Source organism: Scylla paramamosain, chromosome 1, assembly GCF_035594125.1.
Source record: "Scylla paramamosain isolate STU-SP2022 chromosome 1, ASM3559412v1, whole genome shotgun sequence".
Taxonomy (NCBI): domain Eukaryota; kingdom Metazoa; phylum Arthropoda; class Malacostraca; order Decapoda; family Portunidae; genus Scylla; species Scylla paramamosain.
This window is the reverse complement of record NC_087151.1, coordinates 6,740,586-6,760,000: the sequence shown is the minus strand read 5'-3', so window position 1 is coordinate 6,760,000 and position 19,415 is coordinate 6,740,586. Positions and strand designations below refer to the sequence as shown.

Genomic DNA, 19,415 nt, shown 5'->3' with positions numbered 1-19,415 from the left:
TCTTACTAGTACAGTTATCACCAACCGACCCTCCCAAAACCACCAAAAAAAAAAAGCCACTACCACCACCACCAGCCACCACCACTATCATCGTCATCATCATCACCATCATCATCACCATCATCATGGCGGTGAGGAGATGGAGGAAAGAGAGAATGTGGAAGACATGCAGTGGTGGTGGTGAACATGTAACAGATACTTGGAGGGACTTTGTGATGGGTTACCTGAATCTTCGCCGCGTGCAGGTGTGAGTGAAGGCGTGAGGAGGGAGGGAGGGAGGGAGGGTCTGCGAACAGGATGTGGGTAGTATGTTGGTGGGGTTTGTGGAGTGGAGGTGTGAAAAGGAGGGGATAACGGGGTGAATGGAGGAGGAGGAGAAGGAAGAAGAGTGGAAAGAAGATAATGATGATGATGGTGATAAAAATGAAAAACAAGAAGAGGAAGATGAAGAACAAAAAAAAAAGACAGACAGAGAAAGAAAGAAGGAACGAACGAAAATAAACTTTGCAAGGAAGAGAAGAAACCTGGAAAAAAAGAGAGTAGAAGAAAAAGATAAAAAAAAAAAAGATTGCATACTAAGTAGCATAAAAACAAAGGGACGAAAAATAACATAATAAAAACATTAAACTTTGCCAGGAGAAAACAAATCTGGAAAAAAAGAAAAAAAAGATAAAAAAAAAGCTACATACTAAGAGGCTGAAAAAACAAAAGAATGAATAAATAACATAATGAAAATATATAACACCAAGCAAAACACTGAGAGAAAAGAGCGGAAGAGGATATGTAAGAAATAGACAATAAACGTGGAAAAGTGAGAGAGAACACGGAAGTTGAGATATTTCCTACTGACATAATAACTGCAAAACAACACCATAAGATTTCATAACTGACAGATAATTAAGAAATACTGAGAGAGAGAGAGAGAGAGAGAGAGAGAGAGAGAGAGAGAGAGAGAGAGAGAGAGAGAGGTACAAGATAATAAGAGAAAAAATTTGAGTTAGACCGAATATTATAGTAATGAAGGAGGCTCAGTGTAGGCTGGCGACAGGTGAGATGCAGGCTTAATGACCAGGTGTGCTCCCGTGGGAACTAACTAACGTGGATGTGGTGACAGAACGCCCGGCCAGCAGCATCCATCCGTCACGTATCGAAGAGAGGACACGAAGAGCAAGGAGCGAGACGACAGAGAGAGAGAGAGAGAGAGAGAGAGAGAGAGAGAGAGAGAGAGAGAGAGAGAGAGAGAGAGAGAGAGAGAGAGAGAGAGAGAGAGAGAGAGATGGGGGAAGGGGGGAGGCAGGGGATAGAAACCACTATAAGAAGGGAAGGTAAGGGGGTAGATTACGAGAGGGAGGGGAAGGAGGTCGTAAAGGCTTGGTCATGGCGAGGAGTGCGGTCACGGATGCGGACGAGATGACGTGAAAATGGCTTAACGTATGAATGACAAGTGTGGGAAGGAGGTTTGGCGGCGCATTGTATGAGTGACGTGTGGTGGACGTAAATGAATATTGCGTTATCCTGAGAAGCGATATATTTTCTCACTTGTTAGAGTTCGGATGTGCAGAGGAGACGCCAGTGCATGTATGGAGGTCCCCTAAAGCAGTAAGGCAGTTCAATTAAGTGCTACGTACGTCCATCAGGAGTGACAGGCTCTCAACGCTTTGATTGCCGCTTGTAGAATCCAAAACTGAAAGAAGGAACGTCTTGTCATTCCGCTTTCGTCCTCCATGATTACCAAGAAGTGCCTCTAGATATCTCCGAACCTTTCTTGGGCTGATTCACTCTGAAGCATTAATATTATCGGGAAAAATATGTGCTTTAATTACCTTGCGCTTTTACGTGTGAACCTGTTTGCGATTTATTGGGAGTCGAAGAGGTCAATTATTGCCTGTCATGCATTTCCTGCCGGGGGTAATTCACAAGAGCACCTTGATGAAACCACAGATACGAATATGCACACCTGGGACTAGAGTGGCTACGGTGAACAGTCTCTGCTTCTTTAGATCTCGGTAGAATCTGTTTGCAGGTGTGTATTGTATGGTCATGGTGAGGATTCTAGTAAGCTTGTGACCATCACTTCCACTGTGTGTTGTGTGTTCTTTCAGTGATGCGTCCTCCTCATAATACCGGAGAACTGGTAGATTTTCAGCATATCTGATGACTAAGATTGAGGGAAACGCTAGACACAGTGGATATGAGTGTGGTTTGTTACTCGTCTATTGACTAAATGTACGAATAATTGTTTTGAATACATTAGAATAATTTGTTACCGCAAATTATGATTTATTTATTTTATTTATTTTTTTTTATGAAAGACAATATAAACCGCCTAATTATTTTCCATGATTAATTTTCCGCTTTACAGTCTCACATCACACTGCAATACCAGACTCACTCAGACAGGAATCTAAAAACAATAAAGTACTCAATAGGAACACAATTCCATGTCAACCCCCACATGATTACAACATCTAGAGGACACATTCACCTTAGCACAGTGGTTTATTTTTCTTATCAGCGAGCAGATGACAAGGCAAACGTTCAGGAGCCTAATTGCAAGTATGAGTAAAGCGGGCGATAAGGTGCAGCGTCTTGGAGCGACAGGAAGGCAAGACAAGTAGAAGCAGTAAGTGTAGGGAGCAATCCGCCTTTCTATCTCCACGGGGGACCGGTTTAATCTCCTGCGCGGCGATGAGGGCAGTGCTTTGGGGACTGGTTAATCTGTTCCCCTCGTCCTGATAGCGACTGTGGCGGCGCGACGTGCGTGTTGATACTCTCACTCGTAAGCACTTGGCCACCAATTAACTTACTGGATGATTATAGAGTTGCTTCTTGTTCAATTCTCTCTGAGTCTGTCTGTCTGTGTCTGTCTGTCTGTGTATGTCTGTTTTATCTGTTTCTCTGTCTGTCTGTTTGTATGTATGTATGTATATATGCCTCCCCCTTTCGTTCTCTCTCTCTCTCTCTCTCTCTCTCTCTCTCTCTCTCTCTCTCTCCCTCTCTCTCTCTCTCTCTCTCTCTCTCTGCTTTTTGTGTGTATGTGTGTGTGTGTGTGTGTGTGTGTGAGAGAGAGAGAGAGAGAGAGAGAGAGAGAGAGAGAGAGAGAGAGAGAGAGAGAGAGAGAGAGAGAGAGAGAGAGAGAGAGAGAGAGAGAGAGTTTTCAGTGTTAACGATTTCGTCATCTTTTTACATGACTGGCTGTGTCTATTTGCAGGAGTAGTATAAGGGATGATAACCAGTTTAGCCTGTGTCATTAGTTTTCTTTCTGCCTCAAAGCCAAATTCATTGCGCTGTCGTTGCATTTATCAAGTTTTCCGTAATCTTCAGTTTTTGGTGAGACGTCCTTGGGATGATGAAGTGTGCTTATATATCGAAATCCTTCAGTATTATATTTGGATCTGTTGGGAACACTCTCCTTTTATGAATGGCTTATGTCTTGCTTCTACGATTATGTCTCTAAACCTTCCTCTGTAGCACTGAAGTAAAATTTTCTCACGGCTGGGATCGAGAAGATAATTGATTTGTAAAAGACATAACATTATCTGTCCGTCGCTTTCATCAGTCTCTGGCTAGAAGATAATCCTTTGAGTGACTGATATAACACCTATACCAGACCTCTTTCTTGTGACTGTTGCGGGAGCACGAACTCTGTCATTTTCTTTCAGCATTTTGGGAAAACATTTACTTCGCGAGAGAAAAAAAAAAAAACCTAGTCTTTCGCGGTCTTTTTTACATTCATATTTCCTAAACTTTAATTATAGGCCCGTATTCTCAAATGTCTTGGCTTCTGAATTCAAGTACTTTCAGCTGACTTTAGTAGAAGCTTTTGGACTTCTTAGTGATGATTTGACTATAGTTTAGCAAGGATTCTGCACCATTAAAAAAACAACAAAAAAAGAAAAAAATAGACGCATCACACAATCTCTGTGGCTTTTCAGAATATTCCTGATGAGAGAATGAAGTTATTAGGAACACAGGCCATGATGTCATTGTTGCTCAGACGCCTTCCCCATGCTTATAGTCCATTTCATCGTCTTCCACTTCTGGCTGGACTTAACATAACTGTAACGCTTCATGACTCACCATAAGACTACGAACCAAGGGCGAGAACAGTAGAAAGATAAGTACCGAGAAACAGCCACAGGAAACACAAACAGAGATATTAGTGATTCGAATAGGAAGAATGTGCCTATTATGGAAAAAAAGAAAAAAAAAAGCGTGTGTGTACCAGGCGATGGGAACACTTGAGGGAGCGGCCAGAGCATGTGTGTGAGGAAAATGGAGGTGAGTGGCGGGAAAAAGGATCCTCGCAAGGCAGTGAAGGTGACGATGACAGACTGGAGGTGTGGCGTGATTTAATGACTGTGGGAAAGCCGTAAGAGAGAGAGAGAGAGAGAGAGAGAGAGAGAGAGAGAGAGAGAGAGAGAGAGAGAGAGAGAGAGAGAGAGAGAGAGAGAGAGAGAGAGAGAGAGATACTTATAGAAAGGAAGACGTTTGTTTGCCGGAATGGGCGTCTGTAACTGTTGCTTTGCTGTTTCCCAAGCCTCGCCTCGTCCTGTAGCGGCTCAAGGGATGGACTTGTCTTCCGCACCACGCTAAGTCTTCAGGTATTGCAGGGTAAAAAAAAAAAAAAACGGTAAAGTTAACAGACTCGATAATCAGGTTATTAGTAACGGGCCAGTAGTGAGCTTTAAAGGATTATATAAATTTAAGGATAGGGATGATATGTGGATATACTGTAGATAGGTTTGTTCTCATACAGTGATAGCCCCGTTTAGGCTTACCGGTGTCTTGCAGCCTACTTTATATTCTTATATACAACACTCGGTACATCAAAAAATAATTTCGAATTCCTCTGCTTTATATCGATTCCATTCACTCGTTCACTTGTGTTTTGGTATTACGCAATATGCACTAATTCTTGAGATATCCGAGTGTAAAAAAACTGTTCAAGTAACACTGTAAATCAAAGGATCACATTCGTTTCAACTTCCTTCCCTTCTGCTACACTGACGCATATTTCAGGTTTGTTAACTGTAATGCAGCGCGGCTAACATGTTGTAATCCTGTCCATCTCTTATCCGCTAATCCTCTCCTCGGCGTCCATTTACAAGCCAGCCAGGAGAATCCCAGCAGCCATGCACGGGAGATCCCGGAAAAAAATGTACAAATTCACTTGATTGCGGATGCTCAACACTTGGCAAAAAGGAAATCAAATTTATGAACGAATTTTTCTAGAGTAACAATGCAACTAATGATAATAACGGGAGGTGGGAGGGAGGGAGGAGGACGGCACCTAATGTAGCATCGCCTGTTGTGTGTTGCGAGGAAGGCAAGTGGAAAATGGGTGCGTGGGAACCTGCAGTATTCTAGGCAACAACAGTGATGCACGGAGGGATGTTGTCTGGACTGTGGGCTGCGTCTGTTAAGGTAAGGCAGGCCCTTCATCGCTGGAGAAGGTCAGCGTTCAAATGATGTTCAGTAGATGACATGACTTTAATACCACAGAAGATAAAAAAAAAAAAAAAAATGAATATTCGTTTCATTGTCGTATTCCAGTTTTAGTTAATGATTCATCGTTTTTTCGCGTGCCTTGCCCTGGCGCCGTGCCTCAGAGCACCTGAGCAGGGTGACCGCTCATTACCTGTCATTCCGCCCCTCGTTACCCCACCCCCGCGACCAACGAGTCAGGAAAACGAGGTGAAAAAATAATAAGTAAATATAACGAACCACAGGAATCAGAGAACGGCGAAGCGGTGGTCGATTCTGAGCATCATAAACATTAATGGAGTCGCTGGGACGAGCATCATGTTTTAATGGCGCAACTTGCGGGCACATAATGGTCTGAGAAAGACCACCACCGGGCACATTACAACTTTAACGAGAGACTATTGCTGGGCCGTTCAGCACTTACTGAGCCTGCTGCCGCCTTTATGAACATAGTGCGTGCCTCAAACAGCTTAATAAGGCAGTCGAGGGTATCTAACACAGGAAGCGTTGCAAAAAAATGAAGCGCCTGTTATGTCACACTGAATAGCCGGTAGTTGTAATTACTGCGTTACACGCCCGCCCAGTGCAGTGCTGAGAGACGCCATGAGCTTGAAGGCGAGGAAGCGCTGGTGGTCCACGTGTGGCTGGATCTGGAATTTGCCACTGAAAAAGAATAAAATCGAGGAACAAAACCTTGAAGGCGCTAAAATTGTTCATGGTGAGGCACACAGGGAGGTGAGGAGGGTGGCGCGCCCAAGGGAGGTTACTGACTTTATCCTGTTTATCAAGCGGGATATCGAAGGTGTGAGAGGCAACTTGGAGAACAAACACACCCGCTCACACACACACACACACACACACACACACACACACACACACACCAGCGCCCGCCCAGGTTGTAGAATGTATGCAGGAAAACCAGTGGATGTCTCTTCATAGCCAGACAGAAACTCCTGGCACACGGAGCAATTACTTCCATGGCATGACCTCATACTCCATCCCGAGAGAAGTGCAGAGTGCTCATAAATATACCACTTGAGGAAAATGAAGGTTAGATGTCAAAAAAAAATTATTAGAAAAAAAGGCACCTGCAGAATCATGAGATCGGATGTTAGCGCGTAATGATGATTGTAAAAATGGATAAATTGACATATTAATTTCAAAGCACATCACATTTTATTTAAGATAATAGTCAGTCTCTTTAGTCGCGTTAGTCATTTTCCTTTCATTAACGTGATATATTCGTATCTTTGCACTTTAATCAGCTTTACATCCCAGAGCTGCCTTTCCTGCTCCTCACTCTTGCTTGCTGTCTCACTACACCTCGTTCTGTTCGCTGCATGATTACAAATGCCGCCGTTAGCAGCATCGGGAACTCGCTATGTATGCGCTGCTAATGATGAGTGTCTTCACTGAACACGATAATAACTCCAAGAACTGAATTATTTGTTCTACTTAACACACACATAATCTTTTTTACTCATTTTCTCTTTCCTTCGTGTTTCTTCTTCTTCCTTCATTACCATAAATCTTGATTACGGTAGTTTCTCTCTCTCTGTTTATTTGTGTATGTTACTGTCCGTTTATTTTTGTTGTGGTTTGTCTATATTTGTGTGTCTGTCTATCTATTGATCTGTCTGTCTGTCTTTTAAACTCATGAATTTCTTTTTCGTGTCAAGTGTGTCTTTCTTTTCCATCTTTCCATAGGTTTTTGCCTCTCTCTCTCTCTCTCTCTCTCTCTCTCTCTCTCTCTCTCTCTCTTTCTCTGTCAAAACAAAAGCTAGACCCTTCTTCGCTGCCGCATCTCAAGTGACGTTCCAATTATACAGGGCTAATTATGCTTTAATGCAGCAAGGGAAACAAGTGCGTGAGGAAAATAGTGATGAGGAGACCATGCCGGTGAGGGGCAGGACGCGGCGGGAGGTCTTGGCTGGGCCCATCACTCTGAGCCGGCAGAGCTTATTTGAATGAGGACCCATGCACAACTGAAAGATCATCTGCACTGGCGTGGCCTTTGCCTTAGCTTGGGGCACGTCCTTAAGAAGCTGGCCGGCGGGGCTACCACAGGCGATCATGAGAAGCAGGGTTGCGGCAGCGCCTGCCTTTCCTCCACGACTTTGTCCTCCGCTAAACTCAGTCACGCCGAACAGTTAAAATGCTGACATCTTCATTTCTTGAATTATTGTCTCTTTCTCTAATGGTTATTGAGGAAATTGTCAATGAAGCTCCGAGGCTGAGTTTCCATCTTAATTAGAAGTGCCTCCTTATCTATGTTTTGTTGTTCTTTTCCTGGAGCATGGCTGGACTAACAAGGGGGCGCCCCATCCTGTTGTTGGCTCTCAGCAAGGCCGCGTCACGTACTTCACCTGAGGGCTGCTGCCGCATCCGACGCTGAGACTCGTATCTCCTCAGTGATCTTCCTGCCATTTACCTGTTCCTGGCCGCTATGGTTGGCTGAGGAAATTATCAAACTTTTTAATCTCTCATCTTCACGGTAATGAATTCACCCTTACTTCCTTGGCGCTCTTCCCTCGAGGTGTGAGGACGTTGGTGTAATGAGTTTTATTATGACTTTCGTCGCTGTGCAGTGAAATGAAAAGCTTTATCGTGAAGGTGAACACATGGCGGCTGTAGTGACTTCAGCATAGGAAGGATATGAAATTTGTGAATATTACACTATGGAAGGTGTTATCATTGTATGGGACTCTTAGGTTATTACTGTGTATATTTCCTTACTTTTTCACTTAAGATAGTTTGCTGGATTATGTGTGCAAGAAGGAACAGCCCCGTCCCTTGATGCACTGTTGACAAGGCGACGAGAGCACCACGTGGACGACCCTCCATCCTCCTATCTTATTCTAAATTTTGGTCTCAAAAGAGTCATAATATAATTCTGATTCCTCACAAATATCCGAGCTGAACCTGGATGCTCTTCATTACCTTGATGTCCTACAGAAGTACTTCCATCCCTTTGCTGCATTGTGTTAAGACTACAGGCATGTGAAGGAATGAGGCGGCCTCGTGTGAACAAAATGAACTCGGTAACTCCCTGAATATCGTCTCCCAGCTGCCTGTCAGGGGACATTGTAGACCTTGCCGAGTAATTTCTGCGTCAGTGCAGATCCAGATTATTGTGGGAGGTAAAGAGAGAGGAAGGACAGAGTTAGCGGGATGGAAGCAGCGTGCCCCAAATTGCTGAGGACGTATCAGGTAGAGCACGCCACAGCCCATCCAGATTTACCCGGGAGACGAGCAGCCACATTTCAAGAGATCTTTACTCTCCTCACACACACACACACACACACACACACACACACACACACACACACACACACACACACACACACACACACACACACACACACACACACACACACACACACTCATAGATCCCACACACGCAAACCATGACCACCTGTACACAGCAACGTTAATGGGTCTTCTCCGGCCAAGCATCGCCATCCCGCGCACTGGCTGCCGTCGAGCTCATGACATCTATGGTGAGCATACTTGTGGTCTGTGAGGGCAGCGAGAAACACCGCCCACCTCGTCCCCATCACCAGTCGAACTCATAACATCTTGCTTTGAGCTGCTCTTTCAGCCGTGAAATAGTCTGCAGAATTGTTGAGCTTCTTTTCCTTTTTTTTTTTTTTTCCCTGCAGTTGTAAATAGCAAGATGGAGTTTAGATGAATTCAAGTAGAAAATCGCACAAGATGAAGCTATGACTTAAGAAAATATTATTCTGGTGATTTCCGCTGTAACTTTGTAGAAACTGTGTGTTGCGGGCTGTCCATTGTTATGATTTATTGTAATGAACACCCCAAGCGAGAACGGAGCCGCGTGGACAAGACAGACATCTCTTGCTGGAGACTGATGAGGGAGGGGAAGGGATGGTGCGGGGGCCTGATTTGACGCCTCTTCCTGGTCTTTATATTCGTAATGGCTACTACTTCTGCCTTTCCGGAAACATTAATGTCTGGCAGGAGCATTCCACGTGTGGCGGGATGAAGGTTTACATATTTCTGGACGCGCGGCGGTCTTACCACCATAAAGTGCACCAATTTATGGGTACTCACTCACCTGGAGTTTGTGGGCTCATTTATAAAAAGAAGTCTAGCATACCGGAACTATTGAGGTTATTGTTGCTTTTAAGAGATACTGCACTGTTATGAGTGTGGCCTGCCATGCTGTGGACGATGTGTGGTGCAGGATAGTCGTCAGAATCTTGGACGTGGAGAAAAGAGAGCTAGGAAAAATAAGAGTATGCCCAAAAAGTATATTTTGAATCTTTACTCCTATGGAAAGATCAGTAACTGAAAGCATTTCGTTACCATTCCTTGCTGAAGAGAATAGGCTTGACTCTCCACAGCAAGACGTGCAAGCAAAGTCATTACGCAAGACTATAATGATATATTAGTAGGTTGTATTTCATATCAAACGGTATTATTAGGAGCACAGCAGCACAGAAATTAACATTAATTATCCATCAACACTGGCTATAAATTGCAATGTCTATATCGAACAACTTTAAAGTGTATAGTACATAAATCACACTAGATGGGCTTTTTCCGCCGCCCCGCACACAGCAGGCCCGCACTAGGCTGTGTGATGAGTGTGATGAACGCTTGCTTCTCTTCTTATCCACCCTTCTATGTGTGAACAGCTAAACAAATTACAATAAAGTTTGTGGTCTATTGCAGGTTAAAGGAATTAACTGTAGCTTACATTTCTCTTATATGTTTTATTTTGTTACCCTCAGCAAGTCTTCTTATAAGGAAAAGAAAAAAAAAAAATTGCACCAGGACGAGTGGGTATGAAGGCTGCAGCTTTGGCAGCTTGGAGAAGAGCCGCCAACCAGCACGGAAGGCAGTATACTTGTTTAACTCATAATTGAGCTTAATATCTGGTTAGCTCAGGAGACGGAGATCAAGAAACCCATTAGTTAGTGTGAACTATTATGGCGAGGCGGCGAGCCTTGTGAGGGAGCGCCGGGCGCCATACCTTCATGCCATACCTCCGCGCGCCTCTCCTGGGTACTTTGAAAAATAAATAAAGATTATGATGTAATAAAGCAGATAAATGGCCCATAACTAGATCCCGTTACAAGGTAGATGACACTGCAATGCTCCCAAATGTACGCCATGACACGGACAAACATTACCACGCCACCAGAACGTTTGAGTTCACCACCACTTCCCAGGTGTGCCCAAAAAATTACCTGCAAATGATGACCATTAAGCGACTGTTAATTCACTGTTTTCCTCTATCAGTGTCTCGACTTTTTGAAACACCGCAAAGTGTAGTACAGCATCGACCTGTGGGTGCCAATCGAGGGTTGGTGTGCCGCGGACGCTATTGGTGAGCCTCCAAGCACTCGTGTCCACTGACTTCATTAGCCTTGGTGATTAAATCCTTCTGAATGTCTGTCTGTCTGCATGACACGTCTCCGCCGAGCTGCTTCTCTGCCTCTTCCTCATTAGTGGTAATGCAAATTTAATTTACGTACAGTTCAACTTTTGTATCTGAGCCGCGACTGTATATCACCTGGCCATGGTAAAAACTCCCTGTTCGCCAGACACGTGATGAGGCTCGTCGCTCAGCAGCAAAATACAGACTAAGGAGCTGTAGCCGAATACACACTTTAAGCTTAATGGTGTAGTGCACATTTGGATTTCTTCTGAGGCACGTAAATAAAGCCGTGGAAGCATGACTGGCGGTACTCGTAGCTACTCTAATAACCCACTTCTTCCGGATAATGTCTTTAACTGCATATAAACTCCATGCTGAAGGTGGTTCGTGAGGCAGTGACGTGGATGCGCCCGCCAACACACTGATTGCTCTGCCTTGTGCGTCCGCTGGAGGCCGATTTGACGCTCGGTAATGTGGCTGAGGCTCTCCAGCTTGCGTGAAGCGATACATTAGATAGTGTGTGCCTTTGAGAAAGTAGAAGAGAAAGGAAGTGGTGCTCATCAGATGCTTTGGCGAAGTGAGTGTAGAACCATTGTGTGTGTGTGTGTGTGTGTTCTGGCTTTAGGAAATTAAGTACTTGATTATTGCTGGTTTTATATAATTTTCTCTCCTTTGCTTCCTTGGTGATGATGGCCCAAGACTGACGTGTGGAGATGTTAAGGAAACAAAAAATCAGCAAAAATACCTATCTTTCTCGTAACTGAGCTTCAGCAGCAGGAAATCTGTGCTCATTTTCAGGTATTCGATTTTGTGTGTGTGTGTGTGTGTGTGTGTGTGTGTGTGTGTGTGTGTGTGTGTGTGTGTGTGTGTGTGTGTGTGTGTGTGCGCGCCATGTTTGTATATATGCCCCTTTGTCTATCCACCTCTGTCCATCCACCTGACTGACTCTCTCTCTCTCTCTCTCTCTCTCTCTCTCTCTCTCTCTCTCTCTCTCTCTCTCTCTCTCTCTCTCTCTCTCTCTCTCTCTCTCCCTGGCTTGCATATCTGATGAGTATAGACCCATTAACACGGGATCTCACCCTCCCACGCAGTCTTGCCTCTCGTGTATTGTTTACTGCGGGGCACCGACCTTGCTGAAGGATATTGACCGCCTGGAGAGGCTTCAAGCAGGGGCAATAAATATTTATCCCCCCTCATCAAACATTGGTTATTACAGCCTCCTAGCAAGTGTGATTTATATTGGCGGCTGACGAGCATGTTACCGGCCCAGCTCACGGGTTTAGCTGGCGCACACACACGGCTTGCTAATGTTGCAATGGGGTGGTGTTGATTTTGCAGGAGAGTTTTCCTTCGGATATTACAAGAGTATGGTTGGTAATATCTTCAAATATAATCTTTAGAGTCTTCAGTGATTTTACAGGTGACTGCCACATGTACCCTTCCTGCCTTCTTGATGGATTCCTTACGTTGTTGTGCACTCAGCTGTGAATGAGCGTGTCTTAGTGCCCCAGTGCTCGCCATGGTGACGTCCACTGATCAGGCTTGGAGGATGCACACTCAGCCCCTCATTAAGATAATTAGTCTTCATCGTGTTGCTAATGACACGGGAAGACCTGGCTTGGTGTTGGCTGTGAAGATATCTGTCATCTATTTGTCTTTATAGATGTTATTATGATTTATCTTCAGCATCTCTGTATTTCATGGATTTTCGGTCATGTAACTCCCCTTACAATCGGCAGCTTAGAATAGTGTCATCTGTGTTGTTTTAGGTATTTATTTCTGTTATTACGTGAGCATTTCGCTGATACTACACTTTCAAATACCTTTACCTTTTAGACCCCATTTTTCATCTTGTGTGAGTTTGATTCTTATTATTTCAGACATTACGCGGTCTCTTTAATATAAAAAAAGTCGAATTTTCTTATGTCGAACATGAGTCAGGCGAAAGGCAACACGGAAATGTAATTGATTTTATTACATGGAGAAAACGAAGCAGAGTTGTACAGGAGTATAGGTACACCTGGACTCACACGGAACAGATGTTGGTGCAAGTCATCGCCGGATCACACTGCGGCCGGGACTCCTTTATGGCCGCGGGAGAAAAGTAAAGGTAGTGATGGAGGCTGAGGTGAAACAAAACTGGAGTATAAAGGAAGTTACAATTGGTAAAGAGGTACAGTATATCGAGGGAAGGGGAAACCACAAGGGTACAGGTAGGAAAAGGAAGGCCAGATACAGGCACGGTGGGGGAAGAGGCGGTCGTCCAGGTATTTATAGAGATGTCCGTTCCCGTGAGATGGAGGCGGAGGGACGCAGTGAGAGAGGATGATGGCTTCTTTTATGACGCCCGGAGAGGAGTAGGAAAGACTGGAGGGAGGGAGAGAAGGAGGGAGGGAGTGAGGGAGGGAGGGAGGGGCACAAGTATAAAGAGGTAAAATCAGGAATTGCTCTTGATGGAGGTGAGAAGTAAAGACTTAACAGTGGGATATGTATCGCGAAGGATTGCGTTCAAAGAGTAAATGAACACATAGACAGTTAGGAATCACTGACTAGAAAGAGTAAAGTAGAAACAAGAAGCATTGACAACAATAGAGAATATTAATGGGGATAAAGACATGAAGACCATAACATAAAAGAAAAACATCAAGCAAATAAATAAAAGATAGAAAAAAATAAATAAAACTTCATCACAATAAATGAAGCACAAGGCAAGATCCACACAAGGAAGGATAATGGAAATGTCGAGCGTCAAGAAACAAAAGGTTGGCAACACCCTGGAGCGGGCTTTCTCATCTTTCAACCCGTCCTCCCTGCTCCCCTCCCGACCGCCCCTCCACCAGTCCTCTCCCCATCGGCTGATCCGGGTTTTGGTTTGGTCAATAAAGATGTAGGTCTGAATGGCTCATATAAAACCTTTTGTCTCGTCACCTGAGCTGAGGCTGGGCAGGAGCAAACAGGGTCATTACGACAACTATTTGGATCACGGCGCCCGCCCACCGCCGCCGCCGCGCCCTCTCACACAATGGGCGGTAGCTACTCTGTTGTTTATGTGATATTACGCTCCGCTCATCTGACGAGTGTTTTTTCTCTCTTTCTTTTACACAAGGGGCTGTTATGGCGTTTTATTGTGCCATGGCCTCCGGACTGTCTCAGCAAACTCAGCCGCCAGACAATAGGTTAGGCTTTCCTCCTCCTCATTAGTCCTCACAATGGTGGAGCATTATAGTGTAAATATAAATGAGGTGGTGTTTGCCCGGCTGATCACGGAGCGCCTCCCATACGCTACTGGGCCAGCCGCCGGCTTAGCTGTGGCTTCCCTTATCCCGCCTCCTATTTACTTTTTGTCCATACAGTATGCTCTCTGCCTCCCACGCATCACACACACACACACACACACAGAGTTGTTTCCTCTCTAAGTGTTTCAGTCTCTGCTCGGCTCACTAGACTGGCAGGGACATCCATGCTTCCTCCTTTTACTTTCCTGCCAAAAAAACTAAGAAACCAGAACATAAGAGCATAAAAGCATAACATGTAAGAGGCCAATCCCTGCATAAAATGTACATATCTATATCCACCTGTCATCCTTATCCGTAAATTTATCTAGTCCTCTTTTAAATCTCCCCATCGACTCCACACTCGCCACCGGATTACTGAGTTTTCTGTATTGGACAGGAGCGATGTAGGAACAAGGAAGCGGAGAAATGTGTGGAGGGATTAATCTTAGATGGAGACAAGTGTGTTAGGGACAGGTGAAGTGAGGGATATGTATGTAATGAGATGCCAATGTGCTGAGGTGAAGAATATATACATATGGGAGGGACAGGTGTGGAGGGGTTTAAGAGACAAGCCAAGGTAATTAAGGTTGTCTGCAGGTGCGCATGTGTTCGGTGGTTGGTCATGGAAGGGTGCAAATATGGGGAAGGGTTGATGTTGTGCATTACGTAATTTTACATTGCAGCCAAGGTTGTGTTGCTTTCCATTCTTATCCAGCGGTGGGGGACAGTAATTGGCGGCGGCGGCAACGGCGGGGCGGCAGATAGTCCTCACGTAGCAGAGTTGACGGTGCTCCTTTGTTTATTCCTTTCAGTGAGATATGAAAATTATGAAACACTAAAAACTCTATACTAAATATTTACAACCATTTACAAGAAAGAAGAAAATCATTAAAAAAAAATAGATTTCCTATATTCTAGGCACCATGATGTTAAGTAATGGCTACAGAATAAAAGAGATATCTCGGAGTAACTTGCTATTAAGAAGCGATGTACCAGCAGGACTAAAAAGAAGAGCCCTGTGTGATTTTTACCTAAAGGAGTGACACAACTTACGCCACAGGTAGAGCAGTTATGATGCGGCTGGTTGTCTGGTGTCATTTACCGCAGTCAGACCCGTTCACCTGGTCTCTGCTTTGATGTGTGTTGTCTCTGAATAGTTTGGAATTAATTGTGGTTTGACGTGTTACCGGTATTCGTAGTCTTTTGTGAGGGGGAAGGAGGAGTATAGCTCTGAGTCACAGAATACTGTTAAACTAGCAATGAACGAGTATTTGTGTGATAAATTCAATAATTCATTAATTATTTATGGTGACAAGCAGATACCAGACTCTCTCTCTCTCTCTCTCTCTCTCTCTCTCTCTCTCTCTCTCTCTCTCTCTCTCTCTGGCATACGAAAACAATACAACCTTTTACAGTTTATAGTTTTATTTTGAATCAGCAATAACAACAACAGATATGGTAATAATAATAATAATAATAATAATAATAATAATAATAATAATAATAATAATAATAATAATAATAGCCTGGTGGACGCTACACCTTAGAGTACAATATCACAGACGCGAGGAGACTTAGCCTAGAGGGAAGGGAGGTGGGCAGGAGGGAGGCGCACTCACTGTGTCATCGACCAACGTTCCTGTAGCGTCAACTTGTACGATTTCAGTCATGCTTAGAGTCATGTTTGTGTGTGTGTGTGTGTGTGTGTGTGTGTGTGTGTGTGTGTGTGTGTGTGTGTGTGTGTGTGTGTGTGTGTGTGTGTGTGTGTGTGTGTGTGTGTGTGTGTGTGTGTGTGTGTGTCGGTATCTGTTTATTTGTCTTTTTTGTGTGTCTGTGCTCTCTCTCTCTCTCTCTCTCTCTCTCTCTCTCTCTCTCTCTCTCTCTCTCTCTCTCTCTCTCTCTCTCTCTCTCTCTCTCTCTCTCTGCCTTTCTCTCTGTCTCACACATCTCGTTATGCCACAGGTCGTCGTGACAGGGCAGTGAGAGCCTTGACTTAGAATGCTACGTATATAAGGGCAATCCGGAGGGTGAAGGACTGTAAAGGTGACCAGCGCCGCCACCGCGGGCGGGGCTGCACCGCCTCCAGCTACGACTACCTAACTCCAACTAACTGATAAATAGCGTGACAATGAGATAATGGCATAATATTAAATCTGCAATGAGAGGTGGACGTAGACTACTAGGTTCGACGGTGAGAACTTTGAAATGATCATTGATTAAAGAAGTACCCTGATGATGCAGGAAGGACAGTCGTCAACTGCGTGAGCGGTGGACGTCATTGTGCGGGCTGAAAACCTGAGCCTCGTGTGGCGGTCTGGTAGTTGGTGGACGATACGGTGAGGGGTCGAGTTCAGGCTGGAGCAGTAGAAACCAGGATGAGGAGTGCACCATGGGCTGGTGCATTAGCGCACGATGGTCTTCACGGTTAACTGTGAATCCTAGGGTGGATGGTGGACGTCAGGGTGGGTGATTGGCTCCAGGGTAGGTCTTGGAATGCAGCAAGGGATAGTAGGATCCAGGATAGCCTGTAGTCTCCACAGTGAGCGCTTAGCCCCACGGTGGGTACTTGATCCCAGAATAGTCGATGAAGCCTTGGCTGGATGGTTGACATCTGTGATGGTGATAGGCGGCCCCTGGGGTGGATAAAAGTCCCTCGGGTAAGTGGTGGATGGCAGTGCGTTCAGTGTACCCCAGGGCAGGTGATGGGCCTCATGGTGAGGGGCTGCCCAAGGAGAGAGAAGGGTGGCAGTCTACGATGAACATTGAACCCGAGAGTGGATGGTGAACTTTAGGATGATCGATAATGAGCCTTAGGGAAAGCTGAGATGCCCGTAATGGTCTGGGTGGAGAGCAGCAAGGAAGACCGTGGAACCCAGAGCGTAAGCGTGAGCGACGTACCCGAGGATGAGTGGCAGACTCCAGCGTGGGCCCCGGGGTGAGCAGTGAGTTTCTGAACGTGTGACTAACCCCATGGCGGACGCTCAACCCCAGGTTAGATAGGGTCCAACCTTGGAGTTGGTGGTGACCTCCCACGGAACATTACACCGGCACTAATGTAAACACGATGCTGAGGAGGCCGCTGAGGTGGCCAGCTTGTCCCTTTTCAGTAGTTCGGCTAAGGCGGTGATGTAGGTCTGCGCCATTTGTAGCGTCTCAAATTTGGATAATTTTCTATCATTTCCAAGTGCCGGCACTACCTCCCGCAGCCTTTCGAAAGCGTTGTTCAGGCCATTCATGCGCCGCCGTTCTCTTGCGTTAGCCTGAAGACGTCGCTTCTTCTTTACTTCTCCAGTCACGAACTTTGATTGCCTTCGTCTTATCCTAAGGCATTTGCGATCGAAGATAGTTTGGGAGTGTAGAAGAACCTGGGGACGGACATCAGGTGTCGTGTTTCCGGCTGGCTGGTAGGTGCTGGGATGAGAAGGGGCGTGTACCTGAGTCGCTGCACTGGAAGGCCAGAAGTTTTCATAATTAACCTGTGTAACGGTGCCGTCATTGGGTGTGAAAGGTGCAAACTCTTGCTGCGTCATCTGCTGCACTTGTCCTCTGCCTGCTTCGTGATCGGTGCTATAACTCCTATTGTCATAATAACCTTGTGAGGTGTAGGAGTTCTGTGCGGGATTGGAGAGGTCAGTATATACAGGGGTCGAAGCGTCCGTGTGAGGGTATCGCTGGTGGGCGGGGCTCGGGGGCGCCTCCTCGCTGGCAGGGCTTGGGGAGGGCGTGTCACAGCTGTCACTGTAAGCATCCAGGTATTCCTCGAGCCGTGGATTATTTTCTGCTGTCTCGTTAAAGTTCTCGCCACACAAGTCGCTGAAGGACATCGGGTTCGGCCACCGAAACATTCTGGTATCGAGTGCCATGCCTCTGTCTTTTTAAAGTCCAGGACACGAAGTAGAACTAGTCTGTTCTCGAGTCACACAAGTGGCAGTCCTTGGCACTGGGAAGTAGTGTCACCTCACCATGACGCACGCGCGGCCTTCGCGGTACCCGTTGGGGCAGGTCTGGGGCGCTGCGGGGCAGAAGATTGGCTAGCGTGGCCCCGAGGCGGCGGCTTCCGTGCTACTGAAAGAGGAAGGGCGGTGTGCTGGCCGTCAAGCGAGGACCACCTTATTTTCCCTCTGTAGGCAAACCATTGTCACGAGTTGCCACATTCCATCATGTCACTGATCGGTGATATACCGCTCCACACCAGCAGAGCAAAGTAATCGCTGGAAACTCTGCTACTGTGCCTTATCTAATTTATCTTTGTTAAAACGTTTTATTTATACAATGAAAATCATATCCAAGAATCATATTTAGCCCTGAACAAATATATCACAGAAATCCAGCAAACGTGAGCGGGAAGAGGCCGCGCGCCCTCCCACCTGGAGTCACGTGACCACTACCGGCCAATGACAAGCAAGGAAGAGTGACGTCACTTGTCGATTCAGGCAGAGGGTGACTCTTTAAGGGCTAATTGACCACCCGGCCCCCTCCACCAGCCACCGTGCGGGGGAGCCTCTGCCTGGTTGAGGAATGGGGCTGGTCATGGCTCCCTCCAGTCCCCAGAAAAGAAGAAAAAAATAATAATAATATAACGATGAAACAACAGAAACACTCACGCATCTCATATTGCGTGAACTTTTTTTTTTTTTGCTGTCAAGTTTATCAGCTGGATAGTTCGCGCGCGCACACACACAAACACACACACACACACCCACACACACACACACACACACAGAGAGAGAGAGAGAGAGAGAGAGAGAGAGAGAGAGAGAGAGAGAGAGAGAGAGAGAGAGAGAGAGAGAGAGAGAGAGAGAGAAATACATTCTTCAAAGTAGGTACTGGCATAAAGTGTGAATTTTAATAAACAAAAAGAGTAGGATCCACAACAAATTAAATATTTTCCCTGGCCTGGCGAGTGGACAGGCTGAAGGCGAACGTGTGGTCGGGCTATATCAGTAGTGGTGTACGCAATGAATCAGACCAGTGGGAGGTAAAGAGGACTCCTGACGTGCCCACAGTGGCGTCGTGCCGTCCTTATTCTTATTTATATTATTTACATGTGAAAGATTCTGGTTAAATGAACAAAAAATAAGAGAGAGAAAAAAAAAAGCCCTCTTCATGTGCTGCTCTTATGTTGATTATGGAAGAAAATTTCGAAAAGTTTGCCAGTATACTTGCGAAGTTATCATGGACGCATTTAAATAATTTTCTTTTTTTATTTATTCATTTTTTTGTTTACTTTTCCTTAATTTTCT

The 19,415-nt window shown here is 45.4% G+C and overlaps 1 protein-coding gene and 1 long non-coding RNA gene across 4 annotated transcripts in view; one reads left to right on the top strand and one right to left on the bottom strand.

The window, feature by feature from the left end:
- The window catches only part of LOC135116117 (uncharacterized), a 259,797-nt gene that overhangs the window by 188,831 nt on the left and 51,551 nt on the right, over positions 1-19,415 (top strand). The window lies entirely within an intron of this gene.
- On the bottom strand, positions 15,888-18,352 carry LOC135115423 (myogenic factor 6-like). Its single transcript, XM_064032575.1, has one exon. It carries the CDS (start codon positions 18,033-18,035, stop codon positions 17,223-17,225), a length of 813 nt encoding a protein of 270 aa, XP_063888645.1. The 5' UTR covers positions 18,036-18,352; the 3' UTR covers positions 15,888-17,222.

Excerpts from the sequence above, each read along its gene's own strand:
- LOC135115423 (XM_064032575.1), bottom strand. The coding sequence starts at position 18,035 with ATGGCACTCGATACCAGAATGTTTCGGTGGCCGAACCCGATGTCCTTC.